General features: G+C 43.8%; 1 protein-coding gene across 1 annotated transcript; it reads right to left on the bottom strand.

The window, feature by feature from the left end:
* Window positions 1-2,807: 2,807 nt before the first annotated feature.
* Window positions 2,808-10,560, bottom strand: CALM1 (calmodulin 1). The gene is made up of 6 exons (XM_069489213.1): window positions 10,380-10,560; window positions 7,575-7,605; window positions 6,251-6,394; window positions 4,013-4,119; window positions 3,460-3,595; window positions 2,808-3,277 (listed from the first exon to the last, which is right to left on the bottom strand). The coding sequence occupies exons 1-6, from the start codon at window positions 10,380-10,382 to the stop codon at window positions 3,249-3,251; spliced, it is 450 nt and encodes a 149-aa protein (XP_069345314.1). The 5' UTR covers window positions 10,383-10,560; the 3' UTR covers window positions 2,808-3,248.
* Between the last annotated feature and the right edge of the window lie 4,759 nt (window positions 10,561-15,319).

Here is a 15,319-nt window from a genome sequence, read left to right as displayed (position 1 = left end):
AGCGAAGTATTTCTGTCTCCTACAGGACAACTTCAAGGGATTAAAAAAAAAAAAAACAGTAACTGCCAGCTGGAGGGCTAGATTAAGACACATTAGTGGAAATCTAGTAACTGCCAAAGGATAAATATATTTAGGATACACAATAAATAATTCAAACGTTTAAAATAATTGAATGAAGAGTAGACTTGACCAAATTTACATTCTTTGTTCAGGAAGAAGTTCCCAGTGTGCTGAGGGCTAATGGTAAGCTATTCCTCCGACGTGACGCAGCAGTGCTAGGCCTACTGGACAGCCATTCATTACAATATTGTTACACATACAATCAGACATGCATTTATAAAGAGAATATAAAAATATGTACAATAGCTCATTTTCAATGTGTGTTAAGTTGCCGAAAGACACCAATGAAAGTGTGCAAAAACTCGTTTGTCAAAAAATCAGAAAAAGCCTTCCTTGGCAACAGTGCGTCAAAAGCCCATCCGAAATATCGAGATCCGTTTGCCTCGCTCAACACCTACCCCAAACAGATGGAGAACAAAACTATGAAAGGGTTTGCCAAGTACTCAGCAGTTTCTTATGGCAAGTCTCAGGCTAAAGCGGGTTGCCAGTTAAACTAATCACTTTATATATAAATATATGTATATATTTATAGAGTAGTTAGAAGTAGGGGCAAGAGTTTACAGGAGGGTGCTAACCAACTTCAAGAGTACTGCCGCAACACCCAGCTATTTGCCCTCACGAACTCAGGCAGACTGCTATCATTCAACCCTGGGGTTGGTCATCCCCCCAAACACTGCGGGGGGAGGAAGGCTGCAGTGGGCTCTGCCTCACCTCTGCTCCAAACTGGAACTCAGCACTCCCGGGGGCAGGGCTTCCGGTTCCCATACAGGATCCTGGCCATACAAGAATCCTGTTTCAAAGGTAGTCTTTTAGGATAGGCTGTGGGACCGCTAAAATGGAGTCCACCCAGCTTCTAGAGACTTATGAAAAGGGTAAGACAGAAGGCTGTTTTAAAAACAAGTCAAGTCACCCCACCCTAACCCCCTTTTGAAACTACCAGGAGGTCGTTGATCACAGGCCTGAGAATGGGTCAAAAATCACGCTATTTGACCCCTTTACAAGAAACATCCAGAACATAAACTTACTCAAAGCAAGAGCCTTCAGTATTCCCTATCTCACTAGAAGAGAAATCCCAAGCTATCTTTAGCTGTTCCTTTCAGATTCGGGGAATTATGAGAGCCACCCCTTAGTTCACGGTGTCAATGTCTCTTCTACCAACCACCCAGACCAAGGACCAGTAGCAGAAGCACATGGACGGTGTCTCCTCTCCACTGCTCTGACCCATCTCTCTGGCAGAAAATCTAATAAGCTACAAAACGCCAGAAAGACAGGGAGTAGGAGAGGGAGAAGCCAAGGGTCTTCTATAAATCAGCCCTGAATGCACCCATTTGGCTGCCAAGAGCTTCTCACTGCCTTGCTAGCAGCCTGCCACCATTCCCTGGCAAATTAAAACCACCCACACAAACACTAAAAACCCAAATCTCCTTGCTAGTAAGATACAACCAGTTAACACCCTGAAAAATGTACATCCAGCCTTCATTTCAAAGAAGAGCTCTGCACTAAATGCAATATGCTTTTCAGAGGGCTTTTTAAACAGACCGATCCCAATGTAAAGACCAGTACCAGCATGACTGAGTTTCGGTTACAGGTTTATAATTAGACACAAAATTCACTCTGGGCTGGAGTTTTACTTTCAAGCCGGAGGCTAGCATTAGTTCTACTTGGGGGAGAAAAGCAAAGTCAAGTCAACTTGGAAAAAAAAAAAAGAGAGAGGAAGCTAAAGTTAAATATAATTGTAAATTAAGTCGTGAATCAAAGGTGACTGGTAGTGTCCTTTAGGCATGAAGAGAATGGCTTAGAAAAGTGACTACTGCTTCTACCGCACACAGCAAGGAGTGAATTACAGACACACTAAATCATGTCTCTTGCACAGATGGTCTCAAGTAGTTACATAAAACAGGTTATCAGCAGCACAATTGAGAAGAACCTCTAAATACATGCTTGAGAGAAAGTGGGTTTTTTCCTTCATTAAGAGCTCTACTGCCTGAATAGGTCATTAAAAGTTACCATGATTCACTTCCCCCCTCCCCCCTATGAAAATGCAACTAGACCTAATGTCCATAAATATGATGAAGCAATCGGTATCTGCTTGTTTTTAGGCAAGGTCTTAGGCTCAGAGGTTGGTGCTGGGATCTTGGGAGGGAAGGAAACCAATGCTGGGCTGAGGGCATTTAAATGTACACTGGCCTCCCCTCCAACTGCCTTGTCCCCGTTTAGATCTTAGCTTTACAAAGCATTTAACACCACTTTACGTTAATGGTCTTTATTGAAAAAAAAAAAATAAAACTAGCATTTACAACTTGGAATGGACATAAATTGTAATTTCTTGAACAGCAATGTTGATGGTTGTGCTGAAGTCCACAGCCAGAGCCTACTCTGCCGACTCCAAGTCATGGTTCAGAAGGTTTAAAAACAGAGAGTCCAAAGATGCTCCCTTGGTAAAGGTTTCTTATTAAAAATTTGTGTGAACAGTGACAGCCTAACACCCATTTCACTCCAGTACCATGCAGACAATGCTAAACCAACATACTTGGGCATGCCACCAGGGTGTGTCACCGTCATCATGGGTCGGAGCACACGGAAGTACAAGAGGACCATCCTACCAGTGGGGCTACGTCTCAACAGTTTATCCTTCACTCGTTTTTCTGCACATCATCCTGAGGTAAACCAATTTTAAATGTGTCTGTTTTCAGTAAACCAGCTATGACAATTTATACTAAACAAATTGAACTAGAACCCATTTGAATAGGTTTTGAATTTGTTTTTTCATTTTTCATTTTTAATACAAATGCCTGACTGTGCTCAATCGTCAAGCTGCATGCATGAAAAACTGGCCAGCCCAAACAGTGTATTAATCATTAGCAAATGGAACTTTAAGGAGTCCTTATCATTAAGGTAGTACAAGTATTTATATTGTAAAACTGATGTGTAGCTTGATCTTTAGGGGACAGGACCACCAACCAATACATGCAGATTTTGTGTGTGTGGACAGAAGGTACTTTTGACATTCAGTTTTGCTATATAGAAACAGAATGAATAAATGAACTTTTTTCTTTTTTTGCAAGAGGTAAGTAAAAGATTCAATTTGATTCTTCTAGAGGGGGGAAAAAGGAGTTGAAAGTAGGTCTTCATTTTGCAGTCATCATCTGTACGAATTCTGAAAAGACAAATAATCATAACTTTTGGTTATCTTTAAAAGCAGCTTTAATGAACACAACATCTACTGGGCATAAAATAAAACCAGTGCCTGTCTAGTAAAGCAGTTAACTTGTTTACAGATCCTAAAGGTAAGACTTAAAAACTAAGAATTTAAAAACCTAAAGAAATTTAGTGTTTTACCTTCATAGTTGACTTGCCCGTCTCCATCAATATCTGCTTCTCTGATCATTTCATCTACTTCTTCATCTGTTAGTTTTTCTCCTAAGTTTGTCATGACGTGACGTAGTTCTGCTGCGCTGATGTAACCATTGCCATCCTGTGAACATTCAGCAATTGTTAATGACAGTAGTTCCGTGTGGGCAAGGAGGTCTTTGACGTATGTGCCCTCTCAAGTTACTGCTAACTGCTCACATCAACAATTCTGATCTCTAGCTCCTACCTCTACCTACTAAATATATGCAATCGGCTAATGCAGAAAACATCAGGGATTTTCAAAAGCTAACAGAAATTCAAATCATAATCAGGAAACTTAGTTCAAAATTCATATCATGCTTACCCTCGCCTGATAAGGTTACTACGGTAAGTCAGGATATTTCAAAGTGGGATCAAAGGCTCAGGCAGTTAGGGTATGTACTGTATCTATAACAGATTATTAGAGCTTTTAAGAAATGATAGCAAAAAAAAAAAAAAAAGCCATACTTAAGTACCATCTGCTATGAAGATGCAGGATTACCTTGTCAAAGACTCGGAACGCCTCACGGATTTCTTCTTCGCTATCTGTATCTTTCATTTTTCTAGCCATCATAGTCAAAAATTCTGGGAAGTCAATGGTGCCATTACCTCAAATTAAAGAACAAAAAGCTCACGTAAAATAATCATCTATTAATGCTGCTCTGCAGTAATAATTTTAGAATCACTATAGGGAATGGCAAGCACTCCAGGACAAAGTGGCAAACTATTTTTATTAGGTTCAATAAATAGTTTTAAACATCGTAGGTCTAAAATGTTCAAATACTGCACAGAACAATTTGATGTGATTCAAACTAATAACCAGTGCCCAGGATGGCATTTAATGACAACAAAGGAAACTGCGCATCTGGGTTCATGACCACCAAAGGGTCATGGAGGGCCGAACAGTTTAAGAAAAACGCAGCACACAACACCGTGGGCTGAATCTTTCCACCCCCCCAAGGGAAGAAAGCACCCGCGACAGCCTTCCCCTCCAGTTAGGGAGATCACAAGGGTCTAACTCTGCCTTGGCCAGTGACGTTGGTAATGTAAAGGTGGCCTAGAACTGGGCTGTAGGTTAAGAGCACAAAATGTTCTAGGGAAGAAAGATTATGGGAGGGGAGAAAACCGACTTTGTTGTGCCATGGGCCATAAAGTCTTAGAGTCTTCTTTAGGGACATTTCGTGGCCACATTATGACAGTAAGTCACCTAATCATTTTCTCCCCCAACTCAGTATCATTATTTCCCATTAAAAGAAAAGCTTAGAAGCATTTTCACAGCTCAGACCATTAACATTTAGAAAACTATGTCAGAGGAATTAATTCTATGGCCACTATTCTAAAATCTCCTCTAAAACTAAGAGATAGATGAATATCCCCAAAGACAAGCCTCCGGATTAAAATTAGAAAAAAACCCATAAGTTATTCATTTTCACCGGTACCTTGAAAACAAAATAATTCACAGATCTCCTCAAATCTTTTTTTGCCTCCAAAATTTTAAGGTGTTACTGATATTCATGCAAAGTAAATTATTTGAAGTATTATTTCACGACCATGCAGAGAAGATGTCTTTAGGCATTGCCATATGTACTCAGTGCAAATACAGCATTCTGTGGCCTGGCACAATTTCTCCCCATCATTCCTCACAGTCTAAGAACCTAATACACTTCTTCCATCCCCAAGCCCAATTTTCCAGGACTTGGACAAAACGAGAGGGAGCCACCCCATGTTCCCAGATAGCTGATCATTTTAGCAAACTAGAGAAAACCATCAACAACCTTTTTTCCCCCGAAACAATATTAAGAGTGGAAATAATCTTTAGAAGTAACTCTAATGGGCTGAAAGCTCGAAGAGCTTAACCAAAAGCCCTGCTTCTAAATGTCTAAGACCAGACAAGTGTAATTCTAACTATATCACCCTAAGGTACCATATTTTTAAGACAGCTACTATCAATCATCTAAAAAGTAAAGTCTAGATCCAAATTATTTATTCTTTGCTCATCTTTTAAAAGTCATATTCTATAATGTTACGTGGTACATTAATGCATACACATGATTTCCAAAAATACATGTTTTTTGGGGGGGGTGTGCTTCAAAACTGTTTACTAATGGAAATGAGCAATCAGAGGTCTGTTGTCCACTCCTAGAGTCTAGAGGAACAGATGACAAACTGCTACGGGGGGAGGCGGGGGGTGGGGTTGCTGCTACTTCCTCTGCACCTTATATAGCTTCCCCTTCTGTTAAGTTTTGTAGGTCTATGCCCGACAGTCATCGTGCACCCCACCTCCAAGCCTCACATGATCCTATTCAGCAAACTACAGCTCACATTCTACTCAGTTCTATAGTAGCTTCTAAGAGTGCTCTTCACCCACCTCATTTGGGGGTTTTCCTCCTCTAAAAGAGACAATAAGCTTTTTAAAAAGCAGGTTCAAGGGCTATTTAATTTTAATCCCTCTTGAGGACTCAGTGCAGACTCATGGGCCAATTGATAAATGAGTTGAGCCCTAGGTCACAGCAAGCAGAAAAGAACAATACAGTGATCTGATCCAGGAAATGCTCTAGACAGTGAGCAGGGGGACGGCAGGCCCATAATCTTCTATTTTAACTGTCAATGGCCATAAGGCAACCACGGAAGAGATCTTTGCACACTTGCTTTGCTCTGTGGACCTGTAAGTTAATCCTGTAACATGTCTGAACTTGAATTATACAACAGTGGCACTCATTCACAGTTCTAAAGCCCTTACCATCAGCGTCCACTTCGTTGATCATATCCTGCAATTCCGCTTCTGTTGGGTTCTGACCCAGTGACCTCATGACAGTTCCAAGTTCCTTTGTTGTGATGGTGCCGTCGCCATCTTTATCGAATAGGGAGAAAGCTTCCTTGAATTCTGAAAACAAAAGTTTACCCTTTAGAATGAATGCCTTTATCCAACCCAGCCACAATACACACTTGCCTGGGGCTTGCCAAAAGCAAGCTGTCAAGTTGTGCAAGGTATCAGAAACGGCCTGGTCTTTATCTACTGAAATAAAGACAATAGTTGTGTTGGACTGGCCTTCATACAGCAGCCCAGAAAGCAAATATTGCTCCTGGTAACCAGTTCCATAAAACCACAATATTCTCGCATTTTTCTCTTTCTCTTTATTTTTTTTAATTAATATAAATATTCTTCTTTGTCACCACCAAGATGGAATAGTCTCACATTTTTAAAGATGGCTCAGCTTGAACATGCTTAAATTAGTCCTAAATCCAATCTGATAGGAAAAGATTGGTCCATGTGTTTCCTTAACATCCCCACCTGTAAACCTCTGCAGCCAGAAGAACCCCTTTGCTCACAGCAACATGAAAAGGTTACTAGAAACGTACATTCCAAGGTAACCAGCCCATTCTCTCTACATGGCATTCAGGATATTTCAAAAGTGTCCCTAGTTTCCTAAAGAGAAACTGTCCCAAAACAAGTCCTCCAGGGAATTTTAAAAAGCTAAAATCTGCCGGACTTGGGGGTACATGCCTATAGTCCGAGCTATTTAGGAAGCTGAGGAGGGAGGATCACTTGAGCCCAGCAGTTCAAATCCAGCCTGTGCAACATAGCAACACCCCACTCTTAAAAAAAAAAAAAAAAGGCTAAAATCTAAACTCATGTAACTCCCTTCTCAACTATTACAGTGGGCCTAACACTCATTTTCACCCATTCCCATTTATTTTACGATAGCAAGCACAAGCTTTCACAGTGGATTACTAAAAGACAGTGGCATAGGAATAGTAAACTAAATTTTTGAGTAGCAGGCTCAGTGCAATCTCATTATATACAAAGCTTTGCACATTGTGAAGCACAAATTCTCCAGAGTGTAACAAGTGGGCACGCTAGCGTAAGTTTTACTGTTTCCATGGTACCTCTAAAATACTGACAAGGAGTAACACCTGACCTAAAAGTTTCTGCTTATCATTTTCATTAAAATAAAATCTTAGAAAACTGCTCAGATTGTAGGGAGGAGGGAACAGAGTCATCACCAAACTGAGTCAGTGCCTAGTTCTGGCCTTCTGGGGACTCCCTGGAGTTGTCAACTTACCAGCAATCTGTTCTTCAGTGAGCTGATCAGCCTACATGAAGAAAGAAAAGGTTATAATTCAATCCACCGCAGTTTGAGATCAAGATAGTTTTTCCAGTTACACTTTTAATATTGTGATCTTTCAAAAATCAATCTTAAAAAAATCATTTGAAACCTTTAGCACAGTCATTTAATGAAATCAATTACAATAAAGGGAACTCTTCATGCTATTTTAACAAAAGATGACAAGGAAGTTACAACATCTTCTCACTTCAGGTTTTCTTTTCTGGGCCTATGGCTTAGCGTGCTCTGAGATCTAACTAGCGTCAGTTCATAATGTGAAAAATGGCACCTCTAGTGGCAAAAGGCCCCCAGCACCAACTGCAGCAGCAGCAAGCTCTAAGAAAGAAGAGCGCCATCTACTGCACCACGGACACCGCAGTGCCCGTTTCCATCCAAGAAGGGACCCAGCCCAACACGGCTGCCACCACAGCCAGGATCAGGATCCTGTCCAGGGGCAGGCTTTTAGCACACCTTGCGCATTGCTTCAGGCCCTCGAAATCTCCCAACTGGCATTACATAATGGCATTGGGTTGGATTAACAGGCTTTTATATCCATTTTATGAGAAACAATTAAGTGGAAAAAATAAATATACAGCAATGCGTGACCCCACCAACTTCATTTCCATGTAATAAATGCTTTCCGATCCTTTAAATGAGGCAGTTATTTGTTAAAAGCCTACCATTTACAATGGCTAATGGCCTTGGTCAAATTATCCTGATTCAGAAGCCAGGAAAAAAATGGAACCATCTTACAAATGAGGTGTTACAAAACTGCAAAAATTAAATACAAAGAAAACTACACAATAATTACTAGACTATATATATATATATGCCCTCTCTTTTCAGGAAAAATGAAGTAACTATTAAATTCGCTGGATACTATTCACTCTACCCATCTTAAGAATGACATAAGAGTTGCTCATAATAAACACACTTTACTCCAGGTGGTAATGGCCATGAAGGTAATTCTCACTTGCATTATTTTGTCTCCACCACCCTGAACATATGCCTCCAGCAGGGGAATTTGAGATCTCAGGGAGAGCTAATATGTATTTTTATTTTAATGAAGTACGCCTTATGCAGCCAGCTACAAAATAAGTCCTAATAGAAAACTGATGGCGTTAAGTTTATTCTCTTAAGTGGAAACTTTTACAGTCGCAACGGTGTTCCGATACATTGATTTTTTGGGAAAAACTTATTTTTACAAATTGTGAATGTTCCTTCCTTTCTACCCCAGTCCCTAAAAATTGGTTTTCTGAAAGTGAAATGGAGACGCTAAGATTTATGTAATGCCAGGGCAACGTCTATCTTGTACAACAGGAAGCTCTGCCACACCTCGCAAGTGAGAACAGTCCCACCTTGCTGCAAAACTCTCGCGTTAGAGGGGTCACCAGGAGCATCCACCTTCCTCGACAAGGAACACTCCCCTCTCCCAAATCGCGCTGGTCTTGGGGGAAAAGGTGTTCCGGAGCCCGGCCGGGAGCCAACTCCCCACCCCGCCAAACCAGAAAACGCTGCCGGTGATGTCAGCCCTGCCCGCCGAGGGAGGAAGGGGCCGTGGAAAACACACCCAGCCAGGCGCACAGTCGCATCTGGCAATCTAGAGGCTGCAGAGAAAGCGGAAACGTGGAGGGCATCTCTCTGCCGACTGGGAAGTGGCGCGGAGAGGGGCACCGCGAGGCTAGGGGCCGGGCAAGGGTGCGAGCCCCAGAGCAGGCGGGGGACGCCACCCCTCCTCGGCCGAGACCCCCACTCCCATCCCCCAACCCCAGGGCCGAGGCCAAGGCCGCCCCGCACCTCCCACCCGTTTCTGCTCCCCCAGGCGGCGAGCCCGCCGCGCCGCCGCCTCCTCCCGGAGCAGAAACTTTGCGTCTCTAATGGAAACCGAGCCGCGCGCCAGCTCCCTCCTCCCCCGCCCCCCCCCGCCCCAATTAGCGCGAGCCGAGCGCCTCCCGCGGGAAGGGGCCTCCTGGTGTACCGCGGCTCACTCCCGCCTTTGCCGCGGCACCGGGTGGGGGCCGCAGGGGCGCGGAGACAGGGAGACACGAGCCCGGCCACACCACACGGCCCCGCCCGGGCGAAGGGTGGCCGGCTCGCCGCTTCCGCCCTCCCGCCCCCCACCCCTCGCCTTCCTGCCCCCACCCCACCCTTCCCCGGCTCCTTCCTTCCCAGCCCACGCCTGCGCCGCGCCCCCCCGGAGGAAGGAGGGGACAGCGGCAGAGGCAGGCAGCCCAGCACCCTTGGCGGGGTGGGGGTGGGGGACGGACGGTGACGGCGCCCCCCACCCCCGGGCCGGAGCAATGTGCGCCACCAGCTCGCTTCGGCCCATTCATTCTCCGCAGCCCGCCCGACCTGCCACCTTCGTGCCCGGGGAGAAGTGGGGGTGGGGGAGTTGTCTAGTGCCCGGCCCCGCCCGGCTCCCAGCGAAGCGCAGCGCTGCAGGCGGCCCGGGTGCGGCGCGCTGGAAGCAGTGGGTGCGGGGCTGGGGGGGGGTGCGGAAGGCCCCGGTGCAGCTGCGGCCGGGGCCCCTGCCCGTTGGACGGCCCGCAGCCAAGTCTGGCTCCATAGAGGACCAAAATTTAAATGAGGATCCCTGGCAGAGAAAACCGAGATGCAAATCCAAAGTGCATCCTTCTTAACTGTAGCTGCTGCGTAACATCCAGAGAAGAAACCCCCTCCCCCCCAAAAAACAATACTGAACTAAAAATCTGGAAGGAAATCTTGGGCAGCTGCTCCGCCCGGCGTTTGCCGCTTCCGACCTACCATGGTGCGAGCGAAGGGAGGAAGAGCACAGGGAGCGAGAGCGGCTGTACCAGAGCAGGGACTGTGACGGCGAGGCTGCCTCCGCGGTTGCTGCTGCTAACGCGCGCTGTGCGCTGTGCCGCCACCGACTGCGCCGCCCGTCTGCGAGTAACGGCTCCGCGTCCACGAGACTCCCAGCACCACTGCCTCAGCGCGAGCCTGCGCCCCGCACTATATATACGACGCGCCGTATCCCTCCGCCGCGGCGGGCCGCCTCGCTCCGAGCGGCGCTGCGGCTGCTTGGCTTTGCCCGCCTGGCCCCGCCCCCGGCCTGCCTGGCCTCCCGCTGTCCGCTGCGCGCCCGCGCGGCTGCGCCTGCCGGGGATAGGGCTGGAGGGGTTCGAGCGGGGTGCGGGGTCTCCTGGCAGGTGCGGCTAGGAGTCCACTGGAGACGCCCACCTCGGGCCAGGGCGAGGACAGAGCGCCCGCGTAGCGCGACCTGGGAGGCGGCCTGGGCGTTCGAAGCCGTCCGCCCCTCACCCCACCTGTGTGACCCTCCCACCTCCACACCTCCAGCCGCTCCCGTGGGGCTGCTCGGTCCCGCTTGCCCCTCTCCCTTGGGGTCTCCAGCGGCCACTTCCAGTGTGGGAAGCTGCGGGAGATCCTGGGGCTGGGGGGCGGCCACGGGGAGGTGGAGGCAGAGGAATTGACCGCACACCTGCAGCTGCCGAGGAGAGGGGTCCGCAGAGGACGAGGTAGTTGTCCTCGTGGAAGAAATTGGTCGGATGTTTTGCTTTTAAAATTTTGGATCAATATGTGAGACAAATTATATTTATTGCTAAATCTGTATCATGCTCCTATACTCAACCAGTCACTTTAATGTTTTTATGTTTCCACTGAATATTTTTTAGGATGCCTGAATATTTCTCCCCTACTGTTTTGTTTTCTTTTGCTGTGGAAAATACTATTCATCCTGGCTCCAGTCTTACTAAAATTAACGTACTTGTGCAGCTTCTATAGACCTTAAAACCCATGCTCTAAATTTTTTGTAATTTTCCTGGTTCTGAGAGGGGTCAGAATCTTCATTCATAAATTCATAAAAACAAAGAAGAAAGAAGATACTTAGAATCGGCTAGACTACAGGTGGAACACACAGCCAGTTGCCTCTTCTATGGAGCTAGATTGTATTTTAATCTACACTCTTGATTATATTTCTTTTAAAGGAATATTTTCATCTTTTAAATTTACTAATGTATTCCATTTTTCTGTAAACTCGAAAAAGAACGATTTCAGTCATTACTTTGAACCCCAGGACTTGTAAAAATCCTGAGAAAATGCTGCAGTTTCTTTTCTTGCCAAGGTAGAACACAGAATTTGATCTTTTGTTTACAGGCCTGGGGCAACAGTTGCAGGTTATCATTTGCTTACTCTTTCAGAGAATATGACAAAGTGTGTGATTAATTTGCTCTGTTAGAGAGGGCATTGCTTGTTTATGTTTTTTCTGGCTTTGACAAAAGTCTGCAGAAAGATATTTTAAAAGGATGAGAAATGTTCAGGCATATTGCAAATGCCACAGGACTTCTTGGGATAACCTCAGACGAGATGTCAGCATCTGTGGAAATGTTCTCAGTGACGTTCCTTCTGGAATGCCGCAGAAAGGGTGAACCTGCTGTTTAATTTAAAGAGAGGCTGCAGTAGCCAGCCAGGGAATGGTACCGCCTTTCCTCTGCAGATTAGAAAGACATTATTCACAAATCTAACTCCCATCCCCCCAAAAAATAATATTCCTGGGCTCATAGGGGAAAACCTGAGTGGGAATAAAGTATACATATTAATGGGAGAGCTGGAAATAAGGAAATAGAATAAAAGGGACTAATACAAAGTAATTTTAAAGAATATTCAGTAATCCAAGTTGCAAGTCTAAATGGCCGGACTCATTATTAAAATTGCTTCTTCACTAAGAGATATTCTTTCTGTCAGGTTTTTCATATATTATTAGTGAAATACATTTTAAAACATGGTATGAATTGTATAAGAAATGGCCTAGAAATGAAATGAGTTTTATTATTAAAGATCTGGTTTCAAATAGTCTTCTGTTCCTTATAATTATTTTGGTTAAGTGGCTACAATCTATGGTTTTGAAAGCCAGGCATTCTCTAAAATAATATTTTTTTCTTTGTCATTTAACCTTATTTCACCTGAAAGGAATACTTCGAAACTTTTTTGTGACTTTATTTGCTAAAAACTGTACATTTCAGAATCATTTTACTTATAGTAAAATTTATTTTTCTGATTCTTCATATTTTCCAAACTGGAGTTCTCTTTTGGTGATTCATTAATGTATCAAAGCACAAATTAGCTTTCAAGTCCATTGGGTTTATAATGAGGTCATGCTTTACACAATTTTATGGACGTGCTTTTCACAGTTTGACACACTGAAATATAAGAAGGTCAAGTGACTTGCCCAAGATCTTACTGTGAGTCAGTGATGGGGCATAAAATAGAGCTGGAGCCCTCACTCAGGGGCTCTAATATTAGATTATTTATTAGTGATATCAATATCTGAAAATTGTAAAGGTACAATGTTAAGGATTTGTCTATTTTAGTCAAGCAGATTCTTCTGACTGCTTAGATGGTCACTGGGTTTTTATCATCAAATATATTCCTTCAAGTGAATAAACTTCCTAATTTATGATGAGATCAGCAATCAGGAAAATAAGCCACATTATTGTGATATCATAAGTTACAGAGAACCAAAAAGCCTATGGAACATTTCATGATATTTAGAGGAAATGGTTCTATATGAAATTATTTAAATAAAATAAAGTTAATTAGAAGAAAAATAGAACGAATGGAGCCCCAAGCCAGGAATCTCAGGTTTGAATATGATTTCTGTGACTAAGCAGATCACTGCAACCCTCTGAATCTTACAGAAAGAACACAGATGTAATAATTGTACAAACCTATAGGTAAAACAAGAGTTTTGAACTTGATCTATAAATTCCTTCCAGCTGTAAAACCTTGTGTCTGAAGTTATAACACATATGATTATAAAGTATATATATGTAACATGTGTTATACATTTATCATTTATGTGTACACACATACACAAATATACATTATTGAAGATGAGAGAAAATACAGAAGTGGAAATAGTTTAAAAATAACATTTGCTGACCATTGACTGTGGCCAGGCCCTGTGCTAAATGTGTTATTTCATCCTCCTACCCATTCTGTGAGACAGGTATCATCATTCTTACAAGGAAACTGAGCCACTGAACAATTCATTGACTTGCCTGATTTAAGTGGTGTAACCCAAAAATCTAGCTGACAGCCCAAGCACTTAAGCATTACACTACAACAATCTCCTGTGATTTAATAGAATTAATTAATTTATTTATTTTTGAGACAGAGTCTCGCTTTGTTGCCCGGGCTAGAGTGAGTGCCATGGTGTCAGCCTAGCTAACAGCAACCTCAAACTCCTAGGCTCAAGCGATCCTACTGCCTCAGCCTCCTGAGTAGCTGGGACTACAGGCATGTGCCACCATACCTGGCTAATTTTTTCTATATGTACTTTTAGTTGGCCAGATAATTTCTTTCTATTTTTAGTAGAGACGGGGGTCTTGCTCTTGCTCAGGCTGGTCTTGAACTCCTTCCTTGAGCAATCCTCCTGCCTCGGCCTCCCAGAGTGCTAGGATTACAGGCTTGAGCCATCGCGCCCGGCCTAGAATTTATTTTTGATTTAATTTAGGGTGGGGGGGGAAAAGCAGCAAAGATTAAAATTTGGTTTATAAAGAGACACTTATTACACAAGGATTTAAAATTAACATAAGATTATAGGAGCATCGTAATGACTCTACCTCCCATACAAGAAACAGAGTGTTTGTAAAAGAAAACCTAAAGCAAGACATTTACTTTGTGATGCTTCCAAGCTGAGGGACAATTCTCACTTTGCCTTTGAGGCCTAGAGAGGTAAGGAGACTTGCTCACTGTCAAACATCCAGTTGATGGGGCAGGCGTGGTGGCTCACATCTGTAATCCCAGCTCTTTGGGAGGCCAAGGGGGTTGGGGGCAGGGGGGATTGCTCAAGGCCAGGAGTTTGAGACTAGCCTGAGCAAGAGGAAGACCCCACATCTGCAAAAATTACAAAAATTAGGCGGGCATTGTGGCTGGCGCCTGTAGTCCAAGCTACGCAGGAAGATCGCTTGAGCCCAGGGTTTGAGGTTGCAGTGAGCTAGGATGATGCCACTGCACTCTACTCCCGGTGACAGAGAGAGACCCTGTTTCAAAACAAAACAAAAAATACATCCAATTGATGACTGCATGCTTTCATGGAAGGAGATGCCCGATGGCTCTGTAATCCCAGTCCTCCTATCTCTCCAGGAGTTGTTATTTTAAATTTATCTTTTACAAAATTGTCTCTGAGGCAAAACCTGAAGTTAAGATATCAATTAAATACAAAACAGACATATAGCCCTGATTTTTACTAGTATATATTTAGAGAATATATTTCCATATTTAAATCTGTCTCAGAACAAGTCTCCATTTAAATATTATTTGTTGTACTCCACACTGATATATATACATATATATATATACACATATATATATATATCCTTTCATGGAGTTTACATTCTTTTGAGAAATGGTGTGTGTATGAGAGAGAGGGAGAGGGAGAGAGAGAGAGAGAGACAGGGTTGGGGAAGTTGGTGGTTTGGTTTGGTGGTAAGTAATAGCCTAAACTCATTATACCTATAGTCGTGTCTTCGTGGATGGATTATCCTCAAGAAATTTGTAATCCCAAACTGGTGCCCATCTCCTGAGAAACAAATCTTCTCTTCTACTCTCCACCATCCGTCCCCAAAGCCCTCCTCTCCACCCGTAGCACTTTCATGAATATCCACCGTCTGGGATTCTGTAACTCACTAATCATCTCCAATCGCCAGAACAGATTCCTCCTG

The sequence above is a fragment of the Eulemur rufifrons genome, chromosome 2, assembly GCF_041146395.1.
Source record: "Eulemur rufifrons isolate Redbay chromosome 2, OSU_ERuf_1, whole genome shotgun sequence".
In the NCBI taxonomy this organism is placed as follows: Eukaryota; Metazoa; Chordata; class Mammalia; order Primates; family Lemuridae; genus Eulemur; species Eulemur rufifrons.
The sequence above is the reverse complement of the archived record's forward strand: the minus strand, read 5'-3'. Positions and strand labels throughout refer to the sequence as shown.

Coding starts and splice junctions, on each gene's coding strand:
- CALM1 (XM_069489213.1), bottom strand. Junction 6,395..7,574: donor CACTGAAGAACAGATTGCTG/GTAAGTTGACAA, acceptor TTTTGTTTTCAG/AATTCAAGGAAGCTTTCTCC. Junction 3,596..4,012: donor CGTTCCGAGTCTTTGACAAG/GTAATCCTGCAT, acceptor GAATGTTCACAG/GATGGCAATGGTTACATCAG.